Raw genomic sequence first — 18569 nt, 5'->3', positions numbered from 1 at the left:
ATCCCAGTCATCAACGAGAGAAACGTCTCCAGATTGCCATACATGCAATGACAACCATGCTAGTTATGCAGGAGGATTTTGTTTTTGGCCTGGTTATTAGCGAAACTTCTCCTTGAACTAGGTTTTGTTAGCAGAAAAGGCCTAGCTTATTTGGAATTGCTGCTGTTTTTGTTTTTGAATGTATTTTAAAAATACATTTTACTTTAAAAAGCATCACTTTATTACATTTTTATGCTTATGTAAAAAATAAAAAATCTACAAAAAAAAATAATATTTTTAATATATTTTCCAGCATAAAGTATTTTTACACCAATATACTAATTTCCAAACATAAAATAACATGGTGGGTCAATTTGTTTTGCCCCTACTTCCAGCAAAATGGAACCAAAAATATAAGGTAAAAAAAAACAGAATTACTGAATGAATCATGGCATTTTAAATGAACAAGAAAAGAACCCTGAATCTTGTTATTTCTGCAGCTTGAGATTCTTTGATGACATTGAATTGCTAAACTTAGTGAATACAACAGTTTAAAGAACTTTTGTCGTTTTCCGTTCTGAAGCTGCGCTTAAGCTCAAATAGGGAAAAAAGAATGGAAGTTCATGTTCCTTCTGAAAGGGTAAGGAGATCAGCAATGGACTATTTCTCACTTCACTGCTTCAGCAATCATCTATGTCCAGTGCTTTCGGAATGAAGTTAGAAAAAAATCATGTATCACATCCTCCTTCCAATTGCAAACCTTCTGGCGACTCCAAATATAAGTGCCTTAGTTGCGAGCCCCCGGTCAAGAGTACAAGCAAGAGCAACAGCCCCACCAATCACTAAAAACTTCGATATATTATTCCCAACACGTTTCTCCGGTGTTTCCTGAGATTCAATCTCTAACATATCACTACTAGTCCTGCTCTCCAAAGATCTCAGGTAGTCTGCACTCACTTTGGTGTTGATCTGAGCCATGAAAGCACTACGTGAAAGTGGAGCTGCAGATGCTCTATCTTTCTGATATGCACGTAGACCAGGCTCAATCTTCTTCACAGCTCCCCACATACCCTGCCGGACTCCAAGCTTTGCAATTTCCCAAGGAATACCCATGTCTTCATGGTGGAACAGCATCACCTCACAGGCAGTCAGCTGGCCATCCCCTCTTTTTGATTCAACTGGTTCACATCCAACAGAGACATCTCAATCACACAAGGAACATGCTAGGCGACTCATATAAAGAGAAATGTACAAACGTGTATAGTTTGGAAAACTGAGGATAAGTTACCTGCACGAATGCACCAGCTTGAATAGTACAAATCAACACGCCTTGGTTTGTTGCGTCTTGGCACAGAGGAGCAAGGAACTCCCTGGAACATGAAGAGACATGCTATTAAGTTTCTAAAATGAATAGAAGCAATTAGAATGGAGAGCAACTGGTTTTATCTTTTTTCATACCTTTGTAACACAGTAGTACATTCGACCTGACTCCCAAATTCGACGGCCTATGATGTATTCTCTGTCACTACAAAAGAAAGGAAACTGTGACAGAAAAACCATAAATTCAGTAAACAAGCCAACACAAACAGAACGCTTCAAAGAAACAAATGATAAAGCAGATGCTCTTCCCACCTTGCGCACCCACTGGACCAACATGGTTCCTGTGGTAGGGCAATCCTCCAAAGTTTCAGCGTGTAAAAGCATGTCGTCCCACTTTGCTCGAAATTCATCATCCCAAAAGAAGTCCCTCACCAGTTCAGGTGTGACATCCTCGTAAACAGTTCTGCTACGATATTGTGGAGGGCCAGTCTAGAAAATTCAATGAAACATAATCCATATCAATCACAAGGGTTGCACAAGTCTACCAAACAGCAACATTGTAAAGCAAGAACTAGCATTGATAACTAAAGGTTTATTACAAAGACAGCATCAACTAGTCCCGTTACGCTAATTCACAAAACAACACCAATTTGACAAAAGGAGACCTACCTCAGGATCTCTGCGCCAAGCTTGATAGCTCATAGTAGGTGTTGAACGATCCATCATCTGAATCCAAGCAGGACCTCCATCTGTCACTTCCACCAGCTTGCTCAAATGCTCCAAATCATCTTCCATCACAAGATCTGATTTTTCCTTTTTCATTTTTGATGAACTGCCCAGTTAAAGTCAACCATATCAGTTTCTTCCTTTTTTTCAATTCAATCAAATGCCACAAATTCTAATCATAATCCATAGATAAGAGCATCATACTAAACACGCAGGCTTAAAATGCATGTAATTGCAAACAAAAGTCATAAAGACATTTACTTTGAAGCGAAAACAACTGACCTGCATTCAGAATTGAGGGTAGGTGGCACAGAGAGAGAGTCCTTTTGAATCCCACCATCATCAGCAACCCAAGAAACACAACTTGGCAACTGAAACTTCAAAATATTGAAACTTGGAATCACAGAACTTGTTGTTGCTGAAAATTCTCCTTCTTTTTTAGCCTCCTTTGAAACCTTGGAATCCAACAACATTTCTCTACTCAAATTACTAGCCCATTTAGGCTTCCATGCCCACCCCACAAGAACCCCAACAGCAACAGCAACCCACAAAGGAATCACAAAAATCAAAATCTCACTCAACACTTCCCCAATTGTAGGTCTTTGCAAAATCTCCAATAAAACTGAACCTAAAGCCATCTTTAACCAACAAAAGCAAAAAGCAAAAAGAACCCAGAAATTTCCAATTAAACCCTTGAAAATAAAAATCAAACAACAAAAACCCTCGATTTAATCCAAAAGAATAAACCTTTAAAGCACAGGATTATTCAAGGGTTTTCAAAATAAATTAAAAAAACCCACAAACCCCCTCCAAAACAACCTCCGCGGTCCTAAAGAAGATATGGGTTTTGCAGAGAAAATGCCAGGGAAGTGAAATAACAAGTTAAAACTCCGTTCTTGTTGTTGGAAAAAGGATAAGGATTCAGAGATAAGCGGTAGAGAGACGTGCTGTTTAGATTATTGTAGGGCCAACATGATTTTCTTTGTTTTTTTCTACCTTGCACCACACAAACTGTGTTGTTGTAATAATACAAGCAGTTACAACTTACAAAATATCAGGGTTTTTCTCTCCTCTTTCTGGACAAGTTAATTTGGAGCAAATGTTGAGAGATAAATGGGCACAGAATGGATAAAATTTTGTAGGCTTCTATTACTATGCTAGAGGAAGAATGATGAGGATTGGTGTCTTCTGTGTTGTTGTTATGTGTGAGGAGTTTATGTGGCCAAGTCTCTACGGCAAAGCCAACGAGTTCCCGTGCTTTGTTTGTTGAAGAGGATATGCGAAGTGGGTGTGTTTTTTATATGTGGAGAAGTGGTCTGTGGTCTGTGGGCACGCTGCTAGCTACCGCGTCTGTTTTTTCCACGTCTCATTTATCACGTTTTACCGTTTGTTTTTTTTTTCTTTTCCTTACCCGATATCTTTACATCTTTTTAAAAAATAAAAAAATTCAAAAACTTTTAAAAACTAAATAGATAAATGGATAGTTTTACTCTTACTCTTTATTATTGAAAGATTGATGTAATTTACAACTTAACCAAAATTCAAAAAATTAGATAAATAATTATCTAGGTGATAGCCTAGTGGTAAGAGTTTTAAAATAAGAAGTTTGCTCCCTCTGTGGTTTCAGATTCGAGTCTTGTTGTTGCTCATATGATGGCCACTGGAGGCTTACATGGTCGTTAACTTCAAGGCCCGTGGGATTAGTCGAGGTGCGCGCAAACTGGTCCGGACACCCACGTTAAACTGAAAAAAAAAAGATAAATAAATGGATAATATTCAGATTTTATCATTTGATGCATTAGGATTATGGATCATGGCTTCGAATCGTTGATTTAATTAAGGAAATGTTTGTTTTTATAGAATTAGTTTAGTATCCTTGTATATAATATTTATTTTCAAAATATATTAATATATGTTACTAAATATAAGCACGATGTTCAAACATACCATGTTCTTGAAATTCTCTAACCTAAAGTAGTGGATTTTAACATGCGACATACATATAGCTTATGCAAAACTTTTCTTCTTTTGCCTGTCCCTACATCTCTCATCATGTAAAATAATAATATCAATATAAACAAAAAAAGCTTGGACTTTCCTTAGCTATTCATCATAGATTGCATTATTCCACTGCATCGCAATAAAAAGTTTTTAAAAAGTACAGTTAGGTCCTTCAAGTCTTTTATTTTTGCATTATTTGGTCCATTTAGTTTTGTATGTTTACGTATCAATCCTAAAACTTTTTTTTTTACATTTCAGTCCTTGCATATTGATCACTAGAAAGATCAATCTTTGTGTCAATAGGCTGGCCTTGGAAAGCAAAGTTCAATTCTTTGCATTATTTGATTCATTTAGTCTTATATATTTATCTCACAGCTTTAAAATTTTATTTTTTTATGTTTCAGTCCTTGTATATTGATCACAAAAAAAAACCAATTTTAATATCAATAAACTTGTCTTGGAAAGAGAATTTCAATGTAAGTGTTTTATTTTATTTTGTTTGATTTTCGTTTTATAGAGTCATTAGATGATGGTGTTTTTTAAGCTTAAAATGTGTTTATTGAGGTTTTTATGATTTTTCCATTTATTTTTTATACATGTAAAAATTACCAAGAACAAATTATTTTTTTAATTACTGCAAAACATGGTCTTGAGGCGTAAGTATGTAAAAACTAGTTATATCAAAGTTGATTGAAATTTCACATATTCTTAAAAACAAGATGGATCATATTCGCAAGATCTTAACTACCAAATCAATTTATTTTAAAATCAAATAACTTACTAATTATATTTTTGAATAACTATCAGTTATCCATGCATGAATGCAAATCCTATCCAGTGATATGATTTCAAGAATTTGATTTGAAAAAACATACTCGACCATGTTCCAAATAATCATGATCTCTACAAACATTTAAGAAAGTGTTAAAACTCAATAATTCATACAATATAACCAGAAAAATATTCATAAATTTAATATTTAAGAAAAGCTAGTGAGTGTATACATATATATATATTATGGAATTTCAACAGCGGTAACACTGATTTTCTCACACATGACTGTGTGGGAATGTTACATGTTAAAAAAAATTATTAAAAATATATTTACAAACAATCATACACATAAATATCAAACAAGCTACTAACAATTTTGTGGTGAATACAGTAGCACCTGTTGCCATCAAGATGTTAATTGCAATCAATTGGGTATTTGATTTGACGAGCTTGTTTGAAAATGAAGTTAAAGTTGTTTTTTAAAATATTTTTTATTTAGAAATATATTAAAATAATATTTTTTTATTTTTAAAAATTATTTTTGATATAGAGTATTAAAATATCTAAAAATATAAAAAAATAATTTAAAGTAAAAAAAATTAAAAAAAATTAAATTTTAAACATAAAGAGAAAGATTTTAAACTGATTGACGAAGACTCGGATTTAACTTAATCATACTTGTTAGAATGTCTTATTTGACTAATCTGGCTGCTCATAAAAGAACGAATCATTAAGCTTTTTTGGCAATGAATTGTTCTTGGTCATGGCAATACTGTTCAACGATTTTGACCTGAATGTTTCAAAAGGATTGCTATGGAGCATGTTCCATGACTCTTTTTTTTTTTTTTTTGAAAAGGGTTCAAACTTGAAATTAGAAAGAAAATAAGTCCTCGAGTGATCCAATAGATCAGCCCTTTAAAGTTAAAAAAATAAAAAAAAATTAATCATAAATGTTCTTTGATTTTCTTTAGGTTAACAAGAGTAACGATGAGTTTTGAATCATTCAATAGGGATAGTTATTTCCTCCTCGTACCTAACTTCCATTCAACTCTTTCAAACATTTAAACCTAAAATCTTCATGTAGAAATATCAAACTTTAATGGTGATCTTCTCTTGAATGCCTTCGTTCAGAGAGAGGTAGGGATTTTAGCTGAAGCATGGTGGGAGGTGGAGAAGTTAGGCAACGGTCGATCTCTTATTCATTTACTACACACATATTCTAAGTTCTTCTGAACGAAGGCATCATCAACCTAAGTATTTAAAGAAAGACCACAACCACTTAATGTTTCATAGAAAGAAGCTAAGATGATGTAATGATATTGATGATGGGGACATATCTTGCATCTCCACCGGAAGCCCACCTAATATTCCTTATGTAAAATAATGAAGTCCATGCTTGAAACCATCGTTGCTAATATAGATTAATATAGATGATTCAGTGGTAAAAACTTGAGATTAAAATGTTTGTTTTTTTTTAGTCTCAGGTTCGAGCCCTGTAATTGCTCATATGATGGCCACTGGAAGCTTACATGGTCGTTAATTTTAGAATTCGTGGGATTAATCGAGATGCGCGTAAGCTGACCCGGATACCCACGTTAAACTATATATAAAAAAGAAATACTGAAACCGAAACATGGTGCGTTTTTGTTCTTTAGTGCAAGCTTATTTACTATATGTTGTGAGAAATTTGAGGAAGATTTCTGGTTTTATTTATTCTCCAATCCATATGCTGGTTCAACTTTATCGTGACATGCTGCGGTTCTCATGCAAAGTCTTTTGTTATGAGTCCAACATCCTTTTTTTTCTTGTTCAAAGCCATCAATGGCTTCTCAGCTCTACCGACCGCTACTTGATCCTGGGTCAATACCATCATTGTTTTCGAACCGACATATGATTTGTTTTCATGGTTTGGTTCGTCGGAATCTTTTAAAATCCAATCAAAACTATGATTTTGTTAATAAAAGAGAGTGTCCCTTCACTGTGAAAAGAAATTAAAAAGAAATTATCAGTTGCTATATCAATTATTATTATTATCATTATTTTATCAAAACTACATATTACTTCATTTTTTTTTAAAATATTCATTGATATGAAACTTTGTTGAATCAATCGAGTAATGAATTTACTGTGTTTTGCCATGTTAATATCTTTTTTTAAAAAAAAAAAAACTAAAACTAGATTTATATTAGATTTCATCTCGCTAGTTTTCTATGTCAACTGCATGGTAAAATCTAGTTGACTAATTGTGTTCCTGGTAGACATCACATAAGCTGACCATTGAAAAAAAAAATTAATTCTTGAAATTTAAGCATATTTTCATATTGGATACTTGGAAATTATGACTAAGCCCTCAAAATTCTTCATAATGTTAGTAAAGCCTCGTGATATTTTTACCTTGGCCCTCCCAGTAATTCAATTAATCCACCCTCTGCCCCTGCGAGGAAGTTGCGTGATAAGAGAAAATTATGTCCATGACTTGGATTCAAATCCAAGCATCGTAATTTGAATTCTTGGGGTATTAATTACCTAAAGATTGAGTATACGTATAGTATTATCTTATTATGTGAATTAGATAATTTCAACATATCTTTTCCAAAGTAAACAACTGATCAACATATGCAAGAAATGTTGTGTTCAACCCAAGTAGTAAAAGACGTATGAAGCAGTAGCCAGCACCGTGACATGGTTCTCTGCCAAGCTAGCTAGGAGATTTTTCAGATAAAGAAAAAACAAGATGTGAACATGGAATAAAAATCAAAGTTGTTAAACTCAAAATCATCTATTAAGTCTCCTATCATGGGTTAATCAATTTAATTAAAATTGATCTAGGTCATTCAAAAACAACATAATTTCAGGAATTTTAAAAACATTAAAACTATATTATTTTCAAAACAAGTTTAATTTGACCGGGTTGTAAATTAATTTACTAGATTAATTTTTATATTATTTAATTTAAACTTTATCTAAACCAGTTTCTGGATTAACTCACTAAGTCGGGCTAGCTTGTTCGGCAGTGTGGTTGTAGTTGCTTTTCAAATAATTTTTTGTGTCAAAATGCATGCCAATGATTTTTATTTTATTTTTAAAAAATTAATTTTAACATCAGCACAAAAAAATAATTTGAAAACACTAAAAACATATTAATTTAAAGTTAATAAAAAATAAAAAAAATTTAATTTTTTTTCAAAAACATTTTTGAAACGCAGAAACAGACTCGCCACAAAATTAACTAGGGATCTTGCAGCAAATTTCTTGATAGCTACATATATAAAAAAGTGAACTGGCCAGACTCAATACATGTGTTCATCATGTAATTAAATTTATGTGTTTGTGATACTGATGTCGTAGTGCTCCTTGAACATGGCTGGAATCTAGAAAAACCTCTTCTCCTTAGTGGAGTTCAACACTTTTATTGCAGCAACATAGTTTTTGTTGTCAGGAATTCCTCATGCTTGCAATAGTCTTCTTCATGCGTTGCTGCTAATGGAGGTTGGGACCCAAAAAGAAGACAAAAGGGTGCGCATGGGGATGGTCCCTTGGCCTAACATGCTAATCGAATTGATATGTCCAATGGAAACGGTCTTCTTCAAGGGCTGCCCATCTCCCAATGGAGGCTAATGGAAGCTGAGTTGACATCCAGCGATAGGCCTAACAAGCTCCAAGCAAATGATATCAAAGTGTGTATGCGGATGGTCCCTTGGCCTCCACTTGACCATGGATTTATAATCATTTAGATTCTCAGGAAATGGACAAGAAATATGAAATAGTTGGCGTATGAAAAAGAAGGTACCTAAATGATGCTGAAATTAAGGTATAGGACGGTGATTGTTTAGTGTATAATGTTTTTTACTTGAAAATATATTAATATATATATTTTTATTTTTAATATTAGTGTATCAAAATTATTAAAAATAAATTAATTTAATATATTTTTTAAAATAAAATAAACCCAAAAACAGAAACGGTGGTTTTTGGTGGATAATATCCTAGCTCGTCACTAGATTGAATTTAGAGTGGGATCTCATCACTAGATCAGCATGTTCAATATATGAGATTTTCATTCAATTGGTAAGAAATTTAGAAACTCGAATTTTAAGATTTGTTGAATTTTTTTTCCCTGAATTTACTTGCCAAGAAATTTCAGTTATTAGATTTATGGGATTCATTAGCTTGTAGGATCCATATATTCAACGTATGAAATTCTCATTCGATTTGTAAATTTTTTTTAAGAGGTGAATTTAGGAAAAATATTTTGACAAGATCAGAGTGTTCAAAACTGAATTAGTATAGTATAAATTTGATGTTGTGTATCGATCTTCACTTCCTTTTCTTTTTTTTGTTATAGAATTTATTGTGAATATTTAAGAATATTACCATGTCTAATAAAAATAATTATATATATATATATATATATGTATATATATATATATATTTATTTATTTTCTTAACACACAATCTAATAACTAATAAGATACAACAAATGACATTTAGATCATAGTTTTGAAACTCGGTCCGGCCTGGACGGTCAACCCGGGATCCGGCCGACTCGGGGTTGGAACCGGGTTGGGTTGAAGAAAAAATTAGAAAAGAAAAAACCAAGCGTAACCCGACAGGTTAACCCCGTAAGACCCGGTCAAAAACTCAGGATTCGGATCTTATATCAAGCCGGATCTAAAAACTATGATTTAGATAATGTCTAGTTATTCATATATAAAATTAAAGTTCTCTGGCATTAAAAAAAATTGAGATTAAAGGAAATTTCAGAGAAGTTTTAAACGTGAATGTATTCAACACTTCTCCTCTCTTAAGATCCAAATTTCATACCCATGAGTGCCTCACCAAATATCTGGCTTAGAACATTTTTTAAATTCCATTGATTTTAAATGTGAATATTTTTTTAAAATAGTTTTTTTTTTCCTTATCCAGGTATCTTCATACTTTTTTAAAAGGTAAAACTAGTCCCGTTTGGGATTTATGGCTGCCCCTTCTAATAAGTGCACTTTCTAGAGATCAAACTTATGTTATCATTCTTGTAGGGATATAATAGTGTCTTAATTGCTAGATCAATACTTTTTTGGTATTAACACAATCTAATAGCATATAAAATACAACAAATGCATTTTTTTATGCTGTCATCTGTGTTTTACTAAAATATGGGCTATGTCACATGAGTTCATAGAATTTGAGAGTGCATACCGTCTTTACAAATGCTCACACACAAAGTAAATAAAATAGTTGCATGCCTAAAAAATGTTGATAGAATGAAAGGAGGGATGACAATGAGTATATATATACTATATTCATATTTTATTTATTATTTAACGGGATAAAGATTTAGATATTTATATTTTATCTGTTGGGTTTCACATATTTATTTAAGTATTCATTATATAGTAAGTAATTTTCTTCCACGTTTTGGTAGAATTTGGAGAATATCAGGCTACATTCTATCATGTTTCATCCACGTTTTGGTAGAATTTGGATATAGTAAGTAATTTTCTTTATGTCTGGGTTAGAAGCGAGCTGTGAATCTTTGGAACTACACCATATTTCTTTTCCTGACTTGATAATCTGTATGTGAAGTAATTAATTTAATCATGCACCAAATGTCCGAGGCATCGACAGCAAAAATCGGGCAGATGGTGTTGTCTAAACCAACAGCTTAAATCACACACAAAAAGCTATATTACAAGAGGAAAGGTTTCAGAAACTTGTATGCCAGATTGCTCCCTCACCTTCCCCACATCGCTGGTGTACTTCCTCCATTCTTTCCACTGACTTACAAATGCCACTGCAGCTCCAATCAAACGATGCAGCACAAGGATTACCTGCCTGGGCTTTCCACTCGCAATCTATCACAATATTTCAACAACATTAGTGAAAAATCTTTTATTCAACTTCGAAGAGACCATTTTGTGTAACATGCAAGAGTTTTTTGTACAAGGGATAAAAAATCATGCATAGTATAACGATTTGCTTCAGTTAATGTGCTAGAACGGAGGCTATCAAAATATTAAAAGCATGCCATGAAGGAGGGGAACAAAGAAATACATATTTGCATTTATCTTACCAGGTGCAGTCCCACAGCAGAGGCTTCGATCATCAATATGCTCAACGTCAAGACCAATAAACCAAGAACCTAGAGAAACATCTTCATTTGCATATCTATGAAGTATGTGTCTGCAGATTAAAATGCCGTACATCAGCAATATAGAAGGAGGATATTATCTAAATAGAATTTATGGCACAAAACTCAGGCTTACCGATTTACTGAGATATAGGTGGCCAAGTCTTTAGAAATTGCATATATTTGCCCAGTTGCATGCCGAAAATACTTGTTCCCCTCCTCACCAAATTTCCAATATTCTGGCTCATGGTACTTGACTCCTCTGCAAATAGAATGCAGAAGTAAATGTGTTAACAAAGTTGAACATCGTACGATCATAAAATTTGCTTCCATTTGAATGCTTACGTCTGTGCTAGTACAGGTCCAGACTTCATACAACCCATATAAACACGAGGCTTTGATCTATGACGGGCCAAGGTAGATCCGACCATGCCTGCCAGATATTAAAATCAGATGACTGCCAAAAGACATCCTTCTGTGCTCCATTTTTGTGAGGTGTAAAGCATTCAAGTAAACTAACCAAGATTTATGTGCACATCGTCATCAACTTTAATATAGAAGTCAGCATCCCACTTAGCAACAGCTGTTGAAAAATATATTTGTGTTTTCGACGATAATTCATGATAACCTTCTACATGATTCTGCAACAAAGATTACAGTAACTCTGCATAAGCAATTGAAAACTTGTTGCGATTATCATACACCGCCTCCAAATACATTTCAGAAGCTTTTCTCTCCCAAACCAGTAGCCCTGGCTTTTGAAAGGGACCAGCTTCTTCAATAATGTCCAATTTTATTTTATTTTTTTCATCCAAGTGTAGAAAGATTTTTTATCCTTAAATGGGACAAGAACCGGAAGACTAGGCAAATGTTTCTGCTTGGTGTTCAATAGGTAAGGAGAAAAAGGCAATTAACAAAATGATTTTGCATATAGTTTCATAGCCTTTACTTGGTAGCTGGTTACAAAACATATTATCCTGCATAATGCCTGGTTATCAAACACATCCCGCAGAGTTCTAACCATGACATACCAGTCTCAGGAAATCCTTGTGTTGATCATCTTCTGCTTCAATAGCACGGTCCAAAACACCACCTGGAGATGCACTGTCAAATACAAAAAAAATTAACCATGCCAGACAGATATATATTGTCAAACTGTTAACACTGAGCTACTAAATAACCACGTGCCCTTTGAATAAACATACCTGTGTCCTATAACAAACCGTATTATAATACCCTTCTCTGTTTCCAACTTTTTTAACTCCTCTCCTAGAATAAAAAATAATCAATTAAGTGTAAGCATCTACTGACTCGTAACAGCTACTAATGGTTTAGTTCAGAGAAGGACTGGTATGATATGGATTTAACCTTTGGGCATCCAGGTTTCTCTGATCGAGTCCCTTCGCTTCCTGCTGCTGAATGCAGTAATTATTCCCATAACAAAGAAAACCTTTGGTCGCTCCTTCAAATGCTCGGTTCCTGATTTTGTGACCATTGGAGATCCATCCTCGTTGATAACTTTTGCAGCTCTTGCTGAAGCTAGCTGCATCTCCAATGAGGAAATTGTTTTGTCCAGTGTCCTGTAATCATCATAGTGGGGGTATTACATGAAATGATACTTCAATGCTTCTCTTGAAGGTTCCATTCCAAATTTACAATGCCTATTAAAGTAAATAGCCTTTTTTTTAAATTATAAAACAATACATATTTATTGAATTACATAAGTGATCCAGAGTTCTTTTTAAAGCATAAAACACCGGGTTTTAGAACCTCACATGATCACATCATGAGTTTGAGAAACCCGAGAAAGGATGTCTCCTGCCTGAACACCAGTTTCCTGCAATATCATAAACATTATCATCTACACGAGTTTACTGCTGGAAACAGAGCTTATGAAACATTATTTTAGTAATTAGACTTGCCTGCTTCTCACAATTAACTGTGGGATGATCTGCTGTTAATTGATCCTTCTTCACAGATGAAGCTTCCTCATCCATTTTTGCTGGATCAGGAAAATCCCAAAACCTATAAAATACATGTAAGTGGCACATCAGACTTGAGCAAAGTTGCTGGAGGGCTTAAAGATGATGAAGAAGAAAAAGTGAAATGCAGTAATAGCTTACAAGCTATCCAATATATAATCAATAGAATGCACCGGATTAAACTATCATACTACATTACGGCCAGCTGCTAGAGATACGGTGTTAATTGATGTGTTCTCAACACAAATGCTGGATGTTGATGAAGTGCTAGTAAAATGGCGGCACAAGTTGGACTCCATTTCACCGGTTTATTCAAAGTAGAATCACTTAGCAAGTCTCATCTAATATTTTGCCTTTCTTCCACAACATAACTTGATTCAGCTTTTTGGCTTTACACGCCAATTCTCATCGTTTAATTGATATTTAATAAATAAACCCAAAATTTGGTATTCAAATATTATAGCTAATTTCTCTCAAAAGACAACTTGGAAGCATCTCTACGCATCAAAAATTTAAGAAACAGCTCGATTTCCAACTTGGCAGACATTCATTCGGTACTTGCCTGTTCAAGGCATCAAAAGACCAGAAATATTTCTGCACCTGTTCAACCACCAATATCCAATCAATACCTCTTCAGCAACTTGACATTAGCCTATTCACCAACCCAATGACCTTCCATTTGAAACACATACTTAACCACCCAAATCAATACTTAACATATTCTCCTTACTGGGAATTCATCTCCGCGGTTAGAACTAAGCTCGTCCTTCACTTCAAGCATTTCAAAATCATTCAATCAGTCTCCACCACTCCACTTATAACTTGAAATTCTGTAGACCCAGAAGGCCAGAACAGCAAAAAGTCCCAATATTTTACATGGATTCCAAGAAAAAAGCCCTCAATCTCATAAAATAACGGCCAAAATCTACACAAAAGGATTACATTTTGCATATGATTTCATAAGAGAGACCATGTAAGATTCTCCATCCTAGACATAAAGCAACGAAAGCACAAAAACAGAAGCACCACCAAAGTTAAGCTTTCCAAATCCTACTAAGATAGGCAACAAATCTAAACGATGATCACTTCAAAAAGACAAGATCTTTAAAAATTCCACACAAGAGAAAAAGAGAGAGAAACATAACCTGTTAACAACAAGAACCCCCAAGAAGAAACTGGCAATGCAGAAGAGATAAACCCATCTGGTGGGAATTCCATTACTGGACTTTTGAGGTCTGCTTATACCCATTTTAATCTAACAAGCTTCAGCTTTAAGAAAGCTTCCTTCTTTCTTCTTTAAAACCTTTGGGGAATGGTACTACGCTACAAGGACAAAGCAAGTGACCGCATTTCCTACAAAGACCGAGGAAGATAAGAGAGCACAACAAAACCAATGCCTGAACTTAATTGTTGTCTTAAACAATAGGAAACTGAAGAACTATGTTACTTTCTTCTTGCTTTGTTTCATTTTTCTTTTCAAATCCAATGAAAATGGGCAACAACAAGATGTAAAAATTTATGCTCGCCTTTACTGTTTTGTCACAGAGAAATATTCTATAAAAAATAATGCAATGACAAAAGTCACAGCTACCTAAAACTGTCCCTTGGTGTGCCATCCTAGCCTGTGTGCTTTTTTGTTTTTTTTATTGCTTTTCTACTTAGAGTCACGCATGGACCACTAGCTAATTCCTTTGTTATACTACTTCACATTAACCTTGAAGGAAGCTTAAGGTTTAAAGAATCTATTATTTTGGTGAAATATGTAATTCATGAGAGATCATGTGTAGATTTCTTGTTAATGTCTCTTGTTATCTGATGTCATCTGATGGAATTACTCTAACCCATCTTGTTCGTCCCTGTCCAAACATGTTTATGATATCCAATTAATGTGCATGAATCCATTTGTTTAATAGTTTATTAATAGATTCGGTAATAATCCTGTCAAAAACATTATGGTACTTAGTACTTATTAATTATTTTCTGGGCTTATAACATGCATTAATATTAATAGATCATTAGGGAAAGATGCTAGTTTTTGATATTTGGATGGATTTGTGCTTTGATGATGAAAATGATGATAGCAAGTGCTTTTAACTTCCTAAGTGCAACAACCTTATTAAGGACAAACACAAATGAAATCAAGAGACAAGAAATCTAGTTATGTGGATTAATGTACAATCCAAAAGATTATTACATCTTCTAATTAAGTAAATCATATTATAAGCAAATTATTTCCTTATTGTTGAGCCAGCTTGATCCTTTTCAGGTTTAGGGGCTCGATGGGCTCCGTGTGCTTAAAATTAATGATCGAAATCTTATGATATACAAATACAACTTGCTGCTTGACCCATTTGTTTAGTAATTAACTTGCCTTATGATATCATGACTATTAGACTTTTGTTTTGTTGGTTTTGACAAGTAAATAATATTTTTTTTTTGCCTTAGCTACTCTTCTTCGAATGGTATGCTGCTAGTAATCAAACTAACATAATCTAATCTCCTCGACATTAGTAAACTAATTTGTATTTTAGCAAAGTTAAACACACGAAGTTACAAGTAAAATGATTTTAAAGTAAGAGCAATAAAAGGAGATACCATTGTTCTTATCTTCAAGGAACAAGATGGTAATGACACGACCAGAATACATTGGAAACTATATAGTTTCTTTGGTTTAAAGAAACATTAGACCAAAACATGAAGAACTTAAGTAGGCATGGGAATATGCTCACATGGGGCTCACAATTCTGTCTAATAACAGGACTCTTTCGGTGTAAAGTTGTGAGATTTAATTAGTCTAATGATAATGCTAACATGGGTATTTCCTTTTTTATCAACATGGGAGCCAAATTTTGTGATGTTTTATAGCTAGTTTGAGAATGTAATGATAGTTATTTTTTATTTGAAAATATATTAAAATAATATTCTTTTTATATTTTAAATTTATTTTATCTTAACACATCAAAATTATTTAAAAACTAGTAGTTGATTAAATTTCTAGTATAAGTTGAATTTTTTAAAAAAAATATCATTTTAAAATTAATTTGACAGGTTAATCAATGACCCAATTCCGATCAACTTGATGCTTAGATAGTGAACCAAACTTCTAGTCTGAATTAAAAAAAATCATTTTGGAATTAATTTGATAGGTTAATTAATGATTCAATTAAAATTTGATTTAACTTTATTTTTTTTATATAATATTATTTTGATTGCTCGGGTCGATTACTAGATCTTGAGTGGTGTGGGTTTGATAATTTTAATTTCAAGTTAAAACAATGTACTTAAACTTAGACAGCAAGAATATAACACAAACAGTTAAAAAATGTCATTATTTATATGCATGATTAAGAAAAAGTAAAGTGCAAAGACGAAAAGGAAAGGGGGAGATTCCCGTTACAAATGTCAACTCGAATCAACAGAGAAATTTGAATTCAAATGAAAAAAACTTTGTTATTAATGAGGAAGTAGCTAGCTGGATTCAAACGTTCGAAAAAAAACCAAAATAAATTGTTTCCTTCGTTTGAAATGCGAAGCTAGCTTGGCTCTCATTCTACATATGCTTGATTGGAATTACAATTGAATTATATTTTTGAAAAATTTTAAATTTGTTTTAGTTTTAAATTCTTTTTTTTCTTGTTTTGTTATGTTATATCAAAAATAAATTTAAAACAATAAAAACTATATTATTTTAATGTATTTTTAAATTAAAAAACATTTTAAAAAGTAATATTACGAGATATTCCAACCACTATGTGCCAAATTTCAAAAATTCGAAGAGAAAGTCAATGGTGGAGGTGATAAAAGTGAAGAAGGACAAGATGGGTCCATGGGGGAGGATGGTGAGTGCACATCTTCTATCACTAGTCTTCTTCTTCATCTTCTTCTTCATCCAGGCATGAAAACTACACAGTAAGTTGAAAATTAATGTGTCCTAACATGAGACAGGGAGACGTGAAGACATCAAGAAGACCACTTCTGATGGGATTTGGCCACCTTGCATTCTTTTATTACATAACACCTTCTCTCACGGGATCTGATTTTATTTGGGCCTATGCCTATGCACGCAACTCTCTCTAACATGCCCCCCCACCAGCCTCTCTCCCTTTTTTCTTTTATATATATATATATATATATATATATATATATATATATATATATATATATATATATATATATATATTATTGTTGATATGGGCTTACTCTAATGCCATGCTTGTTGTCCAAGAGGTCAAGGCTGGCACATGAAAGGAATTTCTGTTTTTTCTCAGCCTAATTGAAAAAAAAATTATTTAAATAGCTTTGTTTATTTTTATATTAGATTCTATATATAATTGCTTTTGAAATTTTATTTTTATAAGAGCTAAAATAACTATTTTTTTATCTTAATTAATTTTACGATAGTTGTAATTAAATATATATTTTTCTAAACCTATCTTTTTTAAATTGCAACTAAAAGTTTTTTTTTAAATCACAACTGAAAAAACTATCACAATATTAAATACATATTTAATGATACACTATTTATCTCTTTATTATAGTTATTAAACTCAATTTAGAAAGTAACATTATGTTAATTTATAGATTATCAAGTTAACATGTTAATCATGACTCACACATCAATTATAAGTCATGAAATCTATTATTTTATTGAAATGTAGTTGTTTTATATTTTATATTTTTTTAAAGTTAGCCTAATCAAGTTTAAATTAGGTTTGACCGAGTTAATTAAATGACTAAAATATTGTTTAGTCAAGTTTTAGAGGGTTAATGTATTTATTAACTAGTAATTATACATTTATATATGTGTAAAATCTTATATTTGGAACTATTGATTTTCTTACACATAACGCATAATATATAATAAAAGATTTCCGATTTAGCCATAATTCTATCGTTGAGAGAAGAATGTAAAAAGGGTCATTGTTTTTAATGGTAATTAGAGTCATATTACCCATGGCATTTTGAAGATAATAAAGTATATAGAACTATGTTCTAATTAATTAAAAGAGTATAAATAAGGTAACTTAATCCATGGTTAAAAAATATCTTATATCAAATATTATATTTGAGATGAATATTCGATGGTTAAAATATCATGTAAAACTTTTAATTTTGCATGTACATAAATGGATTTCTCATCTTTATTAATTGAGTTTCTCTTCTCTTTATTTATTAGTCGAGAGATTATTTTTTTTTGATTATCGTGGGTGTCCGGGCCAGCTTACGCGTACCTCGACTAATCCCACGGGCCCTGAAGTTAACGACCATGTAAGCCTCCAGTGGCCATCATATGAGCAACCACAGGGTTCGAACCTGAGACCTAAGAAGGAGCAAACCCCTTAGTCCCAAGCTTTTACTACTGGGCCACCACCTAGATGGTTAGTCGAGAGATTATTAGTCACGCTTATTATAGTGATCTCTCACCTATATAGAAAAAGTTTCCAAGAATAGCTATCATGGTAAATCCCATTTTTAATAATATGATCTATGATCCATTGATTATCTCCTCGTATGATTCCATTAGCAATGGGTCATGTATTTGTTTTTCAATTTTCTCTTAATATATTTTCTCTTTATTTTTTTCTTTTTAATTTGGATAGAAAACAGTATTAAAAATTTTATATAGTAGAGACAACAACAAGAAATGAAGTAGAGAAGCT

The 18569-nt window shown here is 32.8% G+C and overlaps 2 protein-coding genes across 2 annotated transcripts; both read right to left on the bottom strand.

The window, feature by feature from the left end:
- Nucleotides 1–433: 433 nt before the first annotated feature.
- Nucleotides 434–3292, bottom strand: LOC133706262 (uncharacterized). Its single transcript, XM_062131761.1, has 6 exons — nt 2308–3292; nt 1969–2131; nt 1612–1788; nt 1438–1521; nt 1268–1349; nt 434–1157 (listed from the first exon to the last, which is right to left on the bottom strand). Exons 1-6 carry the CDS (start codon nt 2661–2663, stop codon nt 715–717), a joined length of 1305 nt encoding a protein of 434 aa, XP_061987745.1. The 5' UTR covers nt 2664–3292; the 3' UTR covers nt 434–714.
- Nucleotides 3293–10330: 7038 nt separating this feature from the next.
- On the bottom strand, nt 10331–14518 carry LOC133693590 (beta-1,6-galactosyltransferase GALT31A-like). The gene is made up of 11 exons (XM_062114832.1): nt 14055–14518; nt 12850–12952; nt 12703–12764; nt 12296–12507; nt 12133–12196; nt 11959–12031; nt 11448–11568; nt 11273–11360; nt 11064–11189; nt 10871–10980; nt 10331–10652 (listed from the first exon to the last, which is right to left on the bottom strand). Exons 1-11 carry the CDS (start codon nt 14156–14158, stop codon nt 10504–10506), a joined length of 1212 nt encoding a protein of 403 aa, XP_061970816.1. The 5' UTR covers nt 14159–14518; the 3' UTR covers nt 10331–10503.
- Between the last annotated feature and the right edge of the window lie 4051 nt (nt 14519–18569).

Source organism: Populus nigra, chromosome 1 (assembly GCF_951802175.1).
Source record: "Populus nigra chromosome 1, ddPopNigr1.1, whole genome shotgun sequence".
Lineage (NCBI taxonomy): Eukaryota > Viridiplantae > Streptophyta > Magnoliopsida > Malpighiales > Salicaceae > Populus > Populus nigra.
This window is presented reverse-complemented; position numbering and strand designations above follow the sequence as displayed.